The 17086-nt window shown below is 46.1% G+C and overlaps 1 protein-coding gene across 3 annotated transcripts in view; it reads right to left on the bottom strand.

Moving 5' to 3' along the window:
- The window catches only part of LOC128350516 (actin, alpha skeletal muscle B), a 40373-nt gene that overhangs the window by 6689 nt on the left and 16598 nt on the right, over positions 1 to 17086 (bottom strand). For 2 of the 3 annotated variants that reach the window (XM_053308936.1, XM_053308939.1), the window contains exons 4-7: positions 10684 to 10794; positions 7354 to 7438; positions 5767 to 5928; positions 4359 to 4550 (exon numbers count right to left, since the gene is read on the bottom strand). In XM_053308936.1, the coding sequence (XP_053164911.1) occupies positions 4359 to 4550; positions 5767 to 5928; positions 7354 to 7438; positions 10684 to 10794 (550 nt within the window). Of the gene's footprint in view, positions 1 to 4358; positions 4551 to 5766; positions 5929 to 7353; positions 7439 to 10683; positions 10795 to 12869; positions 12903 to 17086 lie in introns of all 3 variants that reach the window. The other variant, XM_053308943.1, reaches the window with a different exon arrangement.

Raw genomic sequence — 17086 nt, 5'->3', positions numbered from 1 at the left:
CATGTTTCTTTCCTATTTCTGTCATCTTGTTTGAAAAATAATAAAAAGATATTTTTAAAAAAGAAGAAAAAGAACATGGGGCTCCTACTCCCAGAAATCATTGCACCTCCACATCTACATTTGCCCACAACATCGGCCCTGTCCCGGGAGTTTCTAATGACTGGAAGGTTCTGCTTTGCAGCCCACTGCCCGTTCCATCTTTGCAAATGGTTTGTGGGGGGGTGCTATTGGTGGGGTCTGATAACAGACCCCCAGAAGGTATCCCAGAGCAGCCAAGTTCTACTTTTCACCAAGTGAGGGTGGGGAAGGGCGGCCCAGCCCCTTCCCATTTTGGGGATAGATGCCCTCAGAGGCTAGCTCATGAGCAGGACAGGTAATTGGGGAGAGCCTTGGGTCAGATGAGATCCTTCTTCAAGGAAACCTCTGCCCAACCCAGGGCTCAGTGTCCAAAAATGAGAGTGGAAGGCCAAGGGGACACCTGCCAGACAGCTTATGAGAGGCACCATCAGATTGGAGAGAAGAGAAGTGAGCTAGCCTGGCAAATCTGCCATGATACCAGGTGGTAAAACACCCGCTTTCCCCACCTAACACCTCCCTCATGGGAGCGTCAAGCCATGGGTGCTCTGAACCGAGCGAGGATGGTTTCTGGCTCATGGGCGCAGAGACGGCTATCCCGAGGAACATATTCCTAGTCTTTGGGACCATGGGCAAGCTGCCGCAACAAGGTGCCCCCTTTCTACCTGCACGTCTACGTGCATATTCATATATTTCCCAGCATACCCTTTCCCTGTAGTGGCAGCCACCCGCTGCAGCACTGTCCGGAGAGCAGGTGAGGTTCTCCTCTCCCGTCCATCCCTGCACTTGCACATCTGTATATGGTGATAGTGTGGTCTGGGACTGGGAGTCCTGAAAGGGCAGAGAGGTTTGTGGCTTAATCCATCCCTCCAGCAGCGCCATGGATAGGGTGGAGGGAGCGTCTAGATGCCCTCTGGGTTATTTCAGGTCCAAAGATTGGAGAAGTGTGGGGAGGTTTTGGGGTGATCCATTCTGTTTTTTAACAAAAAAGGATGGGGAAGGGGACCCCAGCCCCTTCCCGGCCGGTGGGGGTGGGGGAGGTTTGCTCCCAAAATCATACTCATGAGAAGAACCATTGAGGGGATCGACCAGAATTCTCATGTGATGCTTGTGTGGCCTCCATATAGTGCCTTGCCTTTAAAGACCAGGACTGCTCTCTCATGAGAGTGACAGGCCATGGTGGCACACAGGCGGGATACTATGTCCCTTGAAGCCCTGGGGAAGGGAACCCCATCAACACTCTTCCTGGTCTCAGTGGATGGCGGACAGCAGGATCACAACCACTTACTTGGCAACCAGGTCCTCCCACAGCATATATGCACAGATTTCTCTGCCAAGCATGGCCCTGCAGCTTGACGGAGATCTCTGGAAATGCCATCTCCCCTCACCTGAGGTGCTCCGCGGTAGCTCATCTAGATAAGCCAGAATGATGGTCCTTGCCTGGGAATTTTGAATGGCTGTAAGGGTCTGCTCCTCAGCCTACTGCTCGAACTGTCCATGCCATTTCCTGGGGGGGGGCAATTTGAGGGGTCTGAAAGGCAGACCCCTGAAGGGATTTCAGAGCAGTAATGTTCTATTTTTTAACAAGCAAGGGTGGGGAAGTGGGGCCCAGCCGCTTCCCCGGGGGGGGGATTGTTGGCCCCCAAAATCTTGCCCATGAGAAGAACCATCTGTGGGGAACTAGTACAAACTAAGGAAGGAAGTGCTGTTGCAGAGCAAGCTGTCACTCATGGGTTGGCAACAATGGCAGCAAGGCACAATCCTGTGGTCTGCGCTCTCACAAAAGTGACAGACTAAGGGGAGTGAGGGGGTATGCTTCATGCAGGAGAGCTGTGGGGACGGGCACTCAAGCTACCACTTTCCCTATCTCAGTGACCGCCACCCACCCATCAATGTGGAGATGTGCACAGTAGCAACTGGCCCTGATGGCTGATGCAGCCGTCCCTGGGTAGCTTGAACATGGGGCTCTCTACTCCCGGGAATCATCACACCTCCAGATATACATAGGCTGCAACACCAGACCTGGCTCGGGAGTTGTGAACGGCTGGAAGGGTCTACTCTGCACCCCACTGCCCACACCATCCATGGAAATGGTTTGCATGGGGGTGCTATTGGCAAGCTCTGACAGGTAGACCCCCTGAAGGGATTCCAGAGCAGATACGTTCTATTTTTCAACAAGTAAGGTTGGGGAAGGGGGGGGTCCACCCTCTTCCTGGGGAGGCTAACAGTCCCCAATCACTCATGGACAAGACTAGGTCGACTCAGAGACAGGTAAAGTATGTTGATGAGTGTGGCACTGCCCAAGCGGACTACGTCTGCTCAAGAGACAGGCAGGCTATGGGTGCTTTAAGTTGAGCTGTGTTGGGATCCAGTGGGCAGGGGTGTCCCAGCAACTGCATTTCTGCTCCCAGTGATGGCAGCCGATGTGCCAGGGAAGTCAGCCCCGTGACTGGCCAATCGCACTTGTGAAGAGGTGCGCTGTTGCCACCAGCCCCTGCAATCGACCAAGCTGCCCTGGGCTCAAGGAAGCTGAGAAAAGTGCCCTCTCCCTAGATTCCCTGCACCCGTGCATGTACACACTGCGCACAGATGGACTGCACCCGGGAACTTTAAAACCTTGGTGGATGTGCTCTCCCTTTGGGCCTTCCCATAGCCATCCATGTGGCCACGCTATTGATGGTGGGGTGTGGGGGTGTCCTCTGGGGTGAGCGCAATGCAGAAGGATGTGGGGAGAGGGAAAGTTTTATTTTTCATTATTCTGTTTTTAAACAAGGATAGGGGGGCATACTAGACCAGGGGCCCTTTGGATTCCCTGATGGGAAATCCAAGGGGAATCCCTGATGGAGAATCCCTGATGCGGAATCCAATTCCCTGATGGGGAATCCAAGTGGCCGGCTCAACAGGTGAGCTCCTAATCTGTAGGTGGGAATAGCGCCTTAGTGGGCTATTAGTGGGCTTACTTCCCAATAGACTGGCCCTCTCATGAGAGTGAGAGCCTATTGGGCAGCAAGCTGCTTGCAGTGGCTTTTGGATGGCTCTGTCCAGAGTGCTCTGGCAGGGTCTCCCCTCGTGACATCTCTCCTGGTCATGGTGGCACAACTCCCCCAGCATCCTTTGCCATGTTCTCTCTAAATACCCCATTCTGGTGAATGTGGGCTCTCCCCTCTCATCCTGCAATGAAAGTGGGATTCCGTACCACCCCCCAGGTCTCCGTTCCCCCTGAGGATGGGAGTTTGAGAGGTGCTTTGGGGCTGCAGGGCCACTGGTGGGGGTGCAGTTCCATGGCTGGCAGAAGCAGCGCCGGCATTGCAGGGCATCTAAAGGGCTTTCGCTGCACTTCCCCTGCTATCACCGTGGGTGGGCTAGGCTCTCTGAAAAATCATGCTTGGCATGCCCTGCTGGATATCGTGTCCAATCACGGCCGAGAGGCTGACACAGTGACACTTTGCCCACAGTCTGGCCGCTGAGCTGGCTGGAATCGGGCTGGGAGGCCAAGCAGCAGGGAGGGGCTTCCCTCTCCCTCAGCTCCAGTTAGGCTGACAGTGGTTAGCTGAACATCTGCGGTGTGAATTGGAGCTGGAGATTTAAACTCCAGTTAGTACTAACAACAGTTAAACTGTACATGTGAACTGGGTCTATATCTGTTCACAGCATCCCAAGAGTGCTCCTGTAAGCCCCATCCCTGCACAGATACACTCTTGAATCCCGCCGCTCTGCTCACGATGAGGACAGCATTCGTCTTTTCAGCATCCACAATCAGGATGACGCTTGAACAGACCTGTTGTTTCACTTGCATTCACACAATGCTGTTTAAAAATCCCAGTACGTAATCTGGGATTTTAAACGGATGCGCTTGAGTTGATGCACTTCATTTTTTCAAAATGAAGCAGATACCTATGAGGCTGCTCTGTCTTCTAGGGCACCTCTTCCTATATCCATGATCAATTTCTCAGTCAAATCCGTTGGTCTGCTAAACCTACCAGTATTCATACAAGACCGGTGGGGACAGAGAGAGAGAGAGAGAGAGAGAGAGAGAGAGAGAGAGAGAGAGAGAGAGAGAGAGATGCAACAGCATTTTTAATCTAGGAGCCTGATCTCTTAGAAGCTTTTCACTTTCTAAGACTGCTAAGCAAATACCCCCTTAGCAGTCATGAAAATAACATCTATAGCCACAAGAGGATATCATGACATTTCAAACAGGAGGATTCTTTACATATTTAAAAACCATGTGTAAGTTGTTTACCCTTGTTCGGTTCAACTAAGCCAGAGATTAACAAGCCCACCTATGAACGACGGCTGGAAGAGAGTTTCAGGGCATCGAAACCGTTCATTGCCAATTGTGATGACTTGACCATCAGGGAGTTCATAGCTCTTTTCCAGAGATGAGGAGGAAGCAGCAGTAGCCATTTCATTCTCAAAGTCTAGAGCCACATAGCAGAGTTTTTCCTTTATGTCTCTCACAATCTCACGCTCGGCTATAAATATTAAAAACATAGACAGTTAGGAGACTGGTGGTGGGCTTATTTATTTATTTTTCTTGCGTCTCATTCTTCCTTCATTAGATTCACAAGCTTCCCCAGTTCTGATCAGATGAAAAAGCTCCCTCCATTACTTTAAGTCTACCTTTTAGTTTGCCTTTCCCTGACATAAAGGCTGCAGCAGACAGACATTCCTAAGAAAGCACAGAGCAACCAAAATGTTTCTCATTGAAAAGAATTCCTGAGGGCCAAACTTCTCTTGATTTTTAAGGCATTGTTAGTCCTGCAGGGCTTACATTTTCTTCAGTAAATATCAGCAGCCATACTGAGTCGCCTTGTAAATCAGGACTGTGGCAAGGATAGGGGTTTTAACCCTACTTTCATGTCCCAAATCTTCAGGGGGATGATCCAGCTGCTATTTACTCTAGGAGGGGGATAGTTCCTACTGATGCCAATGGGAGCTTCTTTATGGGGATATAGCAGCTGGATCAGAACCATAGCAGGAGGTAGTGTTAAATCTCCCCTATCCCCTGTCACCATTCCGATCAATGGGGAAGCCCAATCTAGCTGCTAGTCACTCAAGAAAATTAAACCAATCAGAGCTAATGATGCTGTAAACATCACATAAAATAGTTAATCCCGGGGGGGGGGGGATCCTAAATTTCCTGTAATGTGTAAGCTTTTTTCTGATCTCTATTAAATGAGGTAAATGTTGTTTACCTCATTTATTTTTACCTTAATTATCATAGGTTTCTGTTGCAGGAAACAAGAAACTAGCAATAGGCGCATCAGTATGATCTGCCTCATGTTTGTTCTCCCACCTCTCTTCTGAGCTCTTAATTCCCGCAATCTCCTACTTCGCCTCTTTCGCTTCCCATTTCTGCCTCTTGATGTCATTGGGTGAACTGTTGCTTTGATATCACAGTTGGACCTCTGCAGTTGATCAGGGATGTTCACACTAAGGGAGATGGAGGAGACCTTAGAACTGGAATTCTTAAATTCCACAAGCAACATTTGTTAATGCCAAAGCACATAATCCATGAGTGGGTACCAAGTGTTTTTGAATGAGATCTTGTTGGTGCAGATCCACGGAATAAGTTGGGAGCTTTTTGGTGAAAAGGAATTTGATGCTTATGTGTCTGATATGCTGTGGCAGAACAAGGTAGCTTTAAGAGAACATGAACCCATCATTTGTAAGAAAGGTGTTGATTACCAGTAGTAACAAAAGAATATCCTCTCTCGGTAAGGATTTTCATGAGATAGTCAGTGAGATCTCTGCCAGCCAGATCCAATCTCATGATAGCATGTGGCAAGGCATAACCTTCATAGATTGGCACATTATGCGTCACACCGTCCCCAGAGTCCAGAACTATTCCTAAGAGAGAACAAGAAATGAAAAGTATCAGCATCCTTCCCTGTAGTCTTCACCCTGCCCCACCCTTCCAGTCCATCCATCTGCTAAATTACTTTGACAACAAAGGGGCTTGAAAGGAGAATCTGTAAATGACAATCCCTATTGTCTCCATTCTGGAACTCTCCTCCTGCAAGGGGGAAATTGCTGGCCTATACAAAGCAGCCCTTGCCTTCCAAAGAAACATGAAAGAGTCAGAAATTGCACGATATTGTTCTCACTGAACAGATGCTAATGATAATGATCTTGCATTTCTATAGCCTTTCATCCAAAAGGATCCCAAACAATTGGCAAATGCTGATATGCAAACATATAGATTGGCCACCAAAATGCAGGCTTTTGATGCGGCAAAATGCAGCAGCTATTCAGCTGGCAGCATATGTGGCAGGTCAAAAGCTCACAAGTAGCTCCTCCCACAGGTCATCCAAGAAAGCTGGGGTGGGGTGGGGAAGCTGTAAATGCGGAAGCTGTAAATGTAAAAGGAAAGCTGTAAATAAATAAAAAAAGGAAGCTGTAAATGTAAACAGGCCAGAATGTGTGCCTTACTGTGGTTGATTAGTGAGTGGCATAAATACTCACTAACCCCAGCCACTAAGATTCCCTTGGGGCTGTTTTTTGCTTTCTGGCCATTTGGCAACCCTACTACCCTGGCCTGTTGCTGCTGGACTGTGTTAGCAGCTCCCTGGAGTTGCAAGGTTTGCCAGCAGCAGCAGCAGCAGCAGCAGCAGGCCAGCCAGGGAGTGTTGCCAACTGATTTCAGGGGGTGGGGGGGATGCCCTCATTCTTTGGCTCGGGGCCAGTTGACAGAATTTTTAAAAAGTAAAGTAAATCTGGATTTTTTTCCCCCTGAGTGAAAGTCAGAAGTATTTTTGCATCATGCATGTGCCTGGAGCTATGGGACTGCTACATGTGCACTAACCGCCAAGGGAGCAATGGTAATAGTAAAGAGGAGGAGCAAGATGGCAATGGTAAACCCCTCCTGTATTCTACCAAAGGGCTCTGTGGTTGCCTGGAGTCGAAACTGACTTGACGGCACACTTTACCTCTACCTCTACAGAACAGCAACTTGGATTGGTCTATGGAACCTTTCACGGACAGCTGTCTGCTGAAGGATTGTCCCCAAATTTCTCTTGGCTTTTTGATGTGAGAACTTCTGAAAGTTTGGGTGGGTGGGTGGCAGGGGTGGGGGGAATTATTTCATACAAAAGCCTCCCTATGTGAAATTGACAGGATAAGGGATCTTCAGAGAAGACCTAAGGTGCTTCTCTTATTGAAGCCAGGGAGAAAGCAGTGTTCAGTATACTAGACAGATGTACACTGATGGGAGGTGGTGAGGGTGAGTAGTGTATTAAATAAACACTGAGAAATAAGACAAGAGTCAAAACTTACCAGTAGTTCGGCCAGATGCATACAGAGAGAGAACTGCTTGAATGGCCACATACATTGCTGGTACATTGAATGTTTCAAACATGATCTGTAGATAGGAATGTGATGATCTCAGAATCTCCAAGCAGAAGTCTACAAGCATATGCTTTCATTGTTTTATTATAGGTTTATAACCTATTTCCCCACAGCATGATATGTTCCAGTTATACTCACTGGCCCACATACTATGCAGCAAGGTGTGGGTGGTTGGAGCACCACCGCACGTGTGTAAACAACTCCCAACAGTGTTGCAGAACAGGACTGTTCCACTCTGACTTAAAGTTTTGAAAATGCTGTTGTGCAATGCCAGTTATTGCCAATGGGCATTACATTGCCCAGCTGTCTGTCTTAAAGCATAACTTTAAGTCGGAGTGGAACAGCCCTGTTCTGCAACACTGTCGGTGGGGTCTACACACCCAGCAGCAGCATGGGCAGTGCTCCAATCACTCACATTTCATGCACAGTATGTGGGACTTTATGTACAATTTCGAAAAGAAATTATTCCTAATATTTGATGTAATAGACATGGGCTAGTTAAGGTGACCCTAACTGATTCACTGCAGCCATAAGCAGATCAAGATGATGGAAACACCAGAACGCTGAACCCAACTATTTGATTCTGCAAACATTGAATGTACTTTTGCTAAAGTCTTGCTTCTGAATTGAAGGATCACATGCCAAGTGTTCTAAGCCACTATGTAAGGCAGCAGAAAGGCTTATCTTGTGTGGAATCTGGCATTCCTAGGCCCCAGACTGGAATTCCCGAGATCTTTACTTTCTGGGTTCTAAGTCCCTTAAGATCATTCATGTCCCAGTCTTTACTCAGTGAATACTGGAGTGATACTGGAATCCGTATCAGCCCACTACATCTGAGATGCAAATTGCTTCTGTAACCTAATCTTTAGTTTGGGAAATTTCCAGCAAAGCATGTGTGATATCAGGTTGGATCCAAAGGTGCCTTTCTCCTTTCCAGAGTCTTCCACTCTGAAAGGACTATTTTATATCTCATAGTAGAGCATGCTTCCACTCGTGCAAGAGTTTGCAAAAGAGCTTGTGCAAGGAACTGAGTAGAATGAAAATAGCTGCTAGGCGTTCCACAAACACTTGCTGAAGAGGTTGTACCATACAAGAATTCACACAGTGTTATAATAGACAGGATCTATAGTCGTTCCCATTCTTGTGCTTGTGTTACAGGTTGTGCAGGTGAAGCTATGAGAGCAGATCTTTCATCATACTGTGTGAACTCTTGAACAGATATTTGCAGTTTTGTGGTAGTGGCTATATTCTTTCACAGTTCTTTGGATCTACCCCATTGTCACTAACAAATCCTCCTTGTATGAAATGAACAGGGTTTGTGCCTTTAGGGAGTTTTGCAGTTTGGAATCAATGCCAATATGTTGATAGACAAGAATCTAAGTGTATTCAGCAAATAATAACTCTATGGAATAAGTTGATTGTGAACTAAGATCCTATAGCCCAAACTATATGTACCTACTTGCATATAGAAAAGCATGCTTATTACTGGAAGTACCTCTATAACCTTAAAAAACCCACAAACCAATTGTGGCGGGGGTGATTCTTATCAGGACTGTGGTGCACAGGAAGTGGGTGGTTAGCCTTTTCCCAGTCTTGCCATTTTCCTGCTGAAAATTCCTCCAAAGCTGCTTGCTATATGTTCCCAAAATAGCCACTAGGGGCAAAAAGCAGCTTCATGGGGGCAATTTTTGGCAGGAAATGTGGCAAGACAGCTAAGCCCCTTCTCCTTGAAACAGGCACTTCTAGTAATAAGCATGTCATCTGTAGTTTGGCCCTATAAAAACCATACTAGAGCCAGTTGTTACTAAGAAGAATTAGAGTCCTTTGGACTATATGGGCACAATTTCTCCCTTATTGATTACCAGCATCCTGCTGCTTTATCAAGACTCATTTGCTACGAAACTTGGATATTTAGCAGAGTTCATGCAGTCATTTCCACAGCACTGGAGGGGGAAGGTACTACTTCTGAACAATGATGAGCTACTGTGGAGGGAGAAGGAGGGTAAATCATGATTTGTTTTCATGAGGGCATGCCCTTAAGTTTTCCAGCTTACAAATCGTTCCTTCATTTTTAGCACCTGTTTGCACTCCTACTTTTCTGAGTGTCTCAGAATGGAGAGGAAGGCAACACTACATCTCCAGTAGCAAAAAAACACACCAATTATCAAATAGAAAACATGCTATGTAATCTAGAGTGTATGTATTGTTCTGTAGATTGTATAGCACCTCAGTTCTGACAGTTAACAAATTAGGAACCATGATCAGGCAAGGATTTAAGGAGATTTTAATACTGGCATTTTAAAATGAGGAGTAGGAATATGAATGTGACGAATATTTATATACCACTTTTCAACAAAAGTTCCCAAAGCAGTTTACATATAAATACATAAATAAATAAAGCTAGCTGATCCAGCACAGAGCATCTGCACCCCTAGTTTGCTGCCGCCACCGCCATCTTCTCCCCCCACCCCACCCCCGCCACCGCTTTTTTGTTTGCCTGCCCCTGCCTGTTTTATTCTCCACCCACCCAATCGCAGTCACCTTCTTCTTCTTGTTCCCCACCACCACCCATCCCATCTCCTTCTTTTGCACTGCCCAGCCACCCCCACTTTCTGGCTGCCCGCCTGCCGGAACATGCCGTGTTGCGGCCGCCTGTTGGTCGCAGCCACTCGGCTGCCCACTGCCGTTTTCTTTGGCTGGCTGGCCACCACCACTGCCACCATATTATCTCTCTGGTCTGTCCCATGGCTATCCGGCAGCTCTCCAAACTCTTGTGAGAGCTTTCACACATGGGCTTAGCCATGTATGTCTTAGAGAATTATATATAAAGATGGCTCCCTGTCCCCAAGGCTCACAATCTAAAATAGAAACATAAGACAGACACCAGCAACAGCCACTAGAGGGATACTGTGCTGGGGATGGATAGGAGAAATATCAGGGAAATACAGAGCATTACTATAGAACTGGGGTAGGCAATTGGCTCTCCGGCTGTTGCTGAACTACAACTCCCATAATCCTCAACTGCAATTTCTGAGGATGATGGGAGTTGTTTAGCAACAGCTGGAGAGCCAAGGTTGCCTACCCCTGTTATGGGACATACTCTCACAAAAATGTAATAGAGCATTTCCACATAGTCCATTCACTGTCTATTGATGCTACATGAATGAAGTCACATTTCTACCATGGCTGAAACTTTGTTTCTATTAGAAGGAAAGTACAGTATCACAGTTTTGAAAGAAACAACATCCAGGTAATTACCTGAGTCATTTTTTCTCGGTTAGCCTTGGGGTTTAAAGGAGCTTCAGTCAGGAGCACAGGATGCTCTTCTGGGGCAACACGAAGTTCATTGTAAAAGGAATGATGCCAAATCTAAAAGGGACAGATGGTCAAAGGCAAACAGTTGGGCAGTGTTTGGAGGCAAGAACTGTGGGTTGAAAACAGAGAGTTTGCATTTCAAATAAACAGTGTAATAAATAGATGTATCATATCTATTAGATGTAATAATAGATGTATCACATCACATGCATGCACAGTGCAATGGTGCTGGCAGGCCATTTCTGTTAAGAGAGGTTTCAGGCTGCTTAGCTAATGTTCCTGAATGGTCAGTACTAGATAATGTTAATGGGAGTCTCTGGGTTCAGTGATTCTTCAGGAATGCAGGAAGCCACCAGAGTCTGGAAGAAATTATCCTTAAGCTAAGGGATTGTGAATGTAATGAAACAACATTTTGCACTTTTAGAACAAGCAGTAACCGAGAGAAGGAGCTGAAAATTTGTGGAAGGCACTTTGCAGGCTCAGGGTCTATGTCTGGGGATCCAATGTGAGGTAGCAAAACTGCTGCCTTGGAGTGCACAAATTGCTTGTGCCTACCTGATGTGCTCTTTGTATGTCTGTAAACAAACCCAATATTACAAATACTCTCTAAATCTCCGGAGATCAATCCTGCAAAGGAAGTTAAGCCCAAGTAGTGTCACTCCTGAAATTTCCCACCACTCAGAGAAGAGGGAAGTATGCAACAAAACACACATGTGCATGTGTGCATATGTGCGCATGTGTGTGCGTGCACACATACACACAGAGAGTAAATACATATTACAAAGGCATATTTCTAGAAATGCCCTTTCCCCAATGTAAAGATTGTTATAGGATATAAAAGGGAAAACTAGCACATCTCTACATTCTTTTCTATGTATGGTTTATTTCTATCGATCATTAAGATACCAAGCTGCCTGTGTTCTAAAGTGAGACAATGGATCCACCTAGCTCAGTGTGAGCCCTATTCATGATGGCCAACACTCATTACAATCTGTATACAATGTGCAGCATGATGCACAGCCCTCCGGTGGTGGAAGGGGGGCTGAAGGTCTGCAAGACATCTTCAGTGCCCCTGTGTTGAAGCTTTGTGCAGCAGGCCAGGCACAGAGGGAGAGGGGGAAGTGACTTGTGTGTCTTTCCCCCTCCCTCCAAAAGCCCTTTCAGCATCTATACATCTTCTGTAAAGCTGCACAGCCCTCGGGAACAGATTTCTACAAGTGGCCAGTGTTTTGTTCTGCTGTTCCAGAAACATGCAGACACCATTTGATCTTAGAAAAAACAAACCTTTATTCAGTCCTCCATGTTGGATTTCTGGTAAAAAGTGAGAGAATGTGTAGGGGCACTCTGCTGCCCCCTCTGATAGCCTGGGATAATGCAGTGCAGCTTCTATCTATACTAGGGGTGTCAAACTCAATCGGGTGGTGGACTGGATTTGATTCCAATGCACCTCAGGGGAACTGCACATATCCTCACACCACCCTCTGTTGCCTAACACCCACCTTGTGCCACTTTCTGTCTTCCTCCTCCTCCCTCTTTCTCCCACTCTCTTCCTTTCTTCCTCTGTCCCTCAGCCTGCTACTTAAATTAGCTGAATGCACTACCTTTTACACCAGAATATGCTCAAGGAAACACTGGGGGCAAAACTTTTTTGAACAACATACTTTCTGATCTAATCTGAAGAAACCAAATTTTGCATGGACAGTCCTGCCACTTACATTAGCTGAATGCACTCCTTTTTACAACAGAATATGCTCAGAGAAAGGTTGAAAAAAATTGTTTTTTCATAATTTCTAGAAGAAATTCTGAATATATTTATAGTTATTATTCTGAATATATTTATAGTTATTATTTTCATCCGATTTTTAACACTGAATGATCAGATCAATAATTCCAAAACATCATGCCCAAGCAAAGCAGAACCTCTACTACACCCTCCCTTGCCCTCCACTTGCTCCTGTGGGGAGAAGATGCCACTTTCTGTCACTCTCTTCCCTTCTTTCTTGCTCCCTTTAAATAAGATAAAATACTGGCAGAGGCAGTATTCCTTCCACCTCAGTCATTTTTTCTCGGTTAGCCTTGGGGTTTAAAGGAGCTTCAGTCAGGAGCACAGGATGCTCTTCTGGGGCAACACGAAGTTCATTGTCAAAGGAATGATGCCAAATCTAAAAGGGACAGATGGTCAAAGGCAAACAGTTGGGCAATGTTTGGAGGCAAGAATTGTGGGTTAAAAACAGAGTGTTTGCATTTCAAATGAACAGTGTAATAAATAGATGTATCATATCTATTAGATGTAATAATAGATGTATCACATCACATGCATTCCTTCCACCTAAGGAAGGAAGGAAGGAATTGCCACTGAACTTATTTATGGCGCCTCCCTCTTCAAACATACAGTGCCAAACATTGGGCGAGAGGGTGTGAGGGACAGTGAGGCAGCGGTACTTCCTCTCTGCTTTCACCGCTGTAAGTATGAGTGCTACTTGCACTGGTAACGCCTGAAGAGGACTTATGTTGCCCAATGTACACAGGTACAGATCTGTACACCGGTACAGATGAACACAGATATGGTCATTCACATAAAAATATGTACATGCATACAGACATCTGAATGCAGGCAAAACATAATGTCCGAACAGGGCCATGGTCTACTCCACTTGGTGCTCCATCTCAAGCAGAGGTCTTTCCTAGCTCTGCTGAGGACCTTTTAATTAGAGGTGCCAGGGACTGAACCTAGAACCTGGAGATAACACTGGAAATTAGAAAAGCAATATATAAGAAATATATAAATAGTAAAGGCCCATACCTACAGTATGTAGTGTGACTTTCCTTGCTGTACGCTGACTGTTATGAGTTAAGAATCATGTTATGGGTTTTGCATAAGATGGATAGTACTGTCTCATGTTTGGCTTTTCTGTCCTGGAATTTTAGTTGCCTGGTGTGGTAGAAATACCCTAACAATTTTGATACTATCATGGGTGAGGTAGTCAGTGAGGTCCAAGAATTCCTTAATACATGGCAGAAAAGGGGAGGTGAAATCAATGGATTTTTAAAATGAGAACTATAGATAAAGTTTGATCTTAGGGTGTAGTATTACAAATGACATTTCAGGACAAACTGCATGCATGGTTAAACACACAGTTTGGTCCTGCATTGGGGGGGGGGTGTTGGCTGCAGGGGGTACAGGACCATGGTGCTTGGGGTGGGGGCATTTAACCCTTTCCTGCTCTGTTCCTGATTAAAATTGTGACCCCAAAGCTACTACTAGCCCTGGGCCAGGCCGGTCTGGGACCGGTCTGGGTTTTTCTCTTTACATGGAAAAAACAGGGGACTCACCACCATTGTGGGGCTTCGGGGGGGGGGTACTGCCACAACGGGAGGGTCTCCTGAGGTTTGCCTTCCCCCCTGACAGTCTCAAACAGCCCATTTCAGGCTGTTTGGGGGCCATCAACCTGGCCATGTATGGCCAGTGCCCATGTGTGGCAGCCTCTAAAATGGCCACCAGCAGTGCAGAGGGGCTTGGAATGGGTTGACACAGCCCCAAACAGACTGTTTGAGACCGGGGGATCTTTCGGGGGGGGAGCCTCAGGAGATTACCCTGTGGTAATTATCCTATGGCAGCACCCCCAAAAGCCTCGCAATGGCGCTAAGTCCACCTTTTTTTCTGTTAAAATGTTTTTCTTCCACCACCACCCCACCAGCGGGGTATGCAGTGGTTCAGACTTGAGCTGGACCAGGCCTGGCTCTAGTGTGAACAGAACCGGAGCGGACCTGGTTCGGTTCGAGTCCGGTTCTACTTGAACCAAACTGGGTTTTCTGGTTTTGTGCACACCCCTACCAGAAAGGCTGGCACAGCACTGCAGAGCTCATTTCTCATTTGTCAAATGCATTATACACTTAAAAAAGAGAGAGAGAGAGAGAGAGAGAGGTTTCCGTTTCCATGATATAAAGCCTTTAATAACTGACTAGGTTCCATTTCAACTCTAATTTGCTTGATTTCATGAATACCAAAGATAGTTCAGCTCTATTTTCCATGGGCCATGGCATTCTCAAATGCTCAAAATTAAAACGTAAGAAGGAGCTGTGACAATTATTTCTATTACATATGGTGCTGTAGAGAAATGAATAGCCACATGAGACATTTAAGAAGTCATCAGAAGAAGCCAATGCCCCATTTTTGTGCTTTCCCCTTCTGACATTAAATGTTCAGTAGCTGTGAATGCATTAACACATATATGTTGCTGTAAGTGGATGTTGGCTTAAAAATGGAGCAGCCCAGATTTGAATATTGTGAACTGAAGCTTATGGGCCAGAAAATGCTTCATTTCATTGCTCATGTGTTCTGTTTCTTACAGCTCACTGAGAAAGCCGTGTACCTTATGGCAATAAAGATATATATGCACATATATGCAGAACTAGAAACACTACAGTACCGTGTGTGCGTGCACGTGCATGCACACACACATGCAATTATCTATTCCTCTGCAGCAATTCAAGTTGTATGTCCTTTCCCCTAAAAACTGTTACATCTCCACTGGCCCTTTTTGCCTCTTCCCTGGTTCTGGAAGTGGGTTTCATGAGTGCTCAAGAACCCTATGAAGCTTTGTGAGAAGAGAATGTGATTCTGTCTTGGCGAAGGAGAAGGGGGAAAGAATGACAGAATAAAAAGAGGAAGATGACATTTGTGAGAGATGAGATAGAACAGAAGGCTTGTGTGGAAAGGTAGGGATCCTGCTTCTCCATGGATCACTAGATTCCCTTTCTTTAATTCTGTGGCCATTTTGTATAGGCGCATGGATATGCGTGCTCACTTGTCCAATGCACACCTCAAACCATCCTTTCCCCAAATGGCCATCAGAATAAATTGCATTCATAGTAGCCTCTTTTTTTATAATGATGATTTAAATTTATTAGCTTTTAACGTTTAAAATATCAGTTTTGCAACCTTTGCCCAGGCACTCTAACACACTTCCCATTATGGGGCCCCCCCTCAAGCCATAGTAGCCACTTGCAGGGCTAACCATCTATCTAACTCCTAGAAACCACCACCATCACCTGCTTGGGCCATCACTAGTTCTCATGCATTTCCTATTAGGGGGCTTTTAATCTTTCCTTGCTCCTTCAACTCTCATCTCTATTACAGGAGAGAAGGAAAGAAAGAGGCAAGGGTAGCAGGGGAAGAATATACCATTATAGGTACTTAAACTTTGTTTTTATAGGCAGTGAGGACTAACATTGCTGTAGGGAATGACGATGAAAGGGTTAAGGTTTTGGGGGGTTTTTTAACAGGAAAGGTGGGTTTTGAGGAACCCATGAAAGAAAAAGAGATTAAGGTCCTACACATGACCTTAGCTGCGGGGCTGGGGGAAGGCAGGACCTTATCTGCCTTCTCCCCATATGAATGGCAGCTCCCTCAGACTCTGCCCCGCACTCACGTGAATGCTGAATGACAGAGTCTTGAGGTAGGATTGGGAGGAGAAAGTCCTTCCGCATCCCAGAATGCACTGTGCAAGCAGCAGAGCGGCTTTCCTGTGGAGCAGCTGCTCCACTCTGCACGGCCACTCCTTCCTCCTAGCTCACTGCCTAAAATGGTGGTGGGTTGGGGGGAAGCCCAGCTACCTGGGGCAATCACACAATGATAGCCTGTCAAGGTCTACCTCGGTAAATAGCCGGGTAGAGAAGTCGGGCTCCACAGGTCTGGAGCAGCCAGGAACGGAGAGTTCCTGGTGCTCCAGATGACATGAGATGCCAGTACCCAGGCAGCTCATGTCGTGAGAATAGCCTCTATGTCTGTAGTAGAAAATGAAATCAAACTCCCTACACACACAGAGCACACTCCAGTCTGGACCCATAGTGTGGGAGGAATTGAGCCCTTTGCCCACCTTCCTCTCTTTGGGGCACAACTCAAATCCTGTTTGAACCAATGATAAGGGAGGAGGATGGGCAAAGGGCCTTGTGAAGGACCAGGGCAAAAAATACAGCAGCTTCCTCTTCTTTCATGGTTGCATAGCTTTTAATGAGATGGTTATGATCTTTGGGTTGACACAGGCCTTAGGGACTCATTTAGTATGGACAAGGCATCAAGAGAAAACAGAGAAGAAGGCACCACAGATGCTACCTTTTAACTGCACATCTGCTCATTACATCACAGAAAGCTTTTTTTTTTTTTTTAAGGAAAAATAGGAGTGAGTGTGAGATTGGGTGGAAACATTAGGCTTGTGTTCCACTTGGCAGTAAAATGAAGCACAGCAAGGAGTGTCTGGAAAGGCTATGCTTCCATCTAGAGGGTGAAGAGTGCAACTTCTTAAATCTTTGCAGTCAATAAGATAAAATATTTTCACTGACAGTG

Source organism: Hemicordylus capensis, chromosome 1, assembly GCF_027244095.1.
Source record: "Hemicordylus capensis ecotype Gifberg chromosome 1, rHemCap1.1.pri, whole genome shotgun sequence".
Lineage (NCBI taxonomy): Eukaryota > Metazoa > Chordata > Lepidosauria > Squamata > Cordylidae > Hemicordylus > Hemicordylus capensis.
This window is presented reverse-complemented; position numbering and strand designations above follow the sequence as displayed.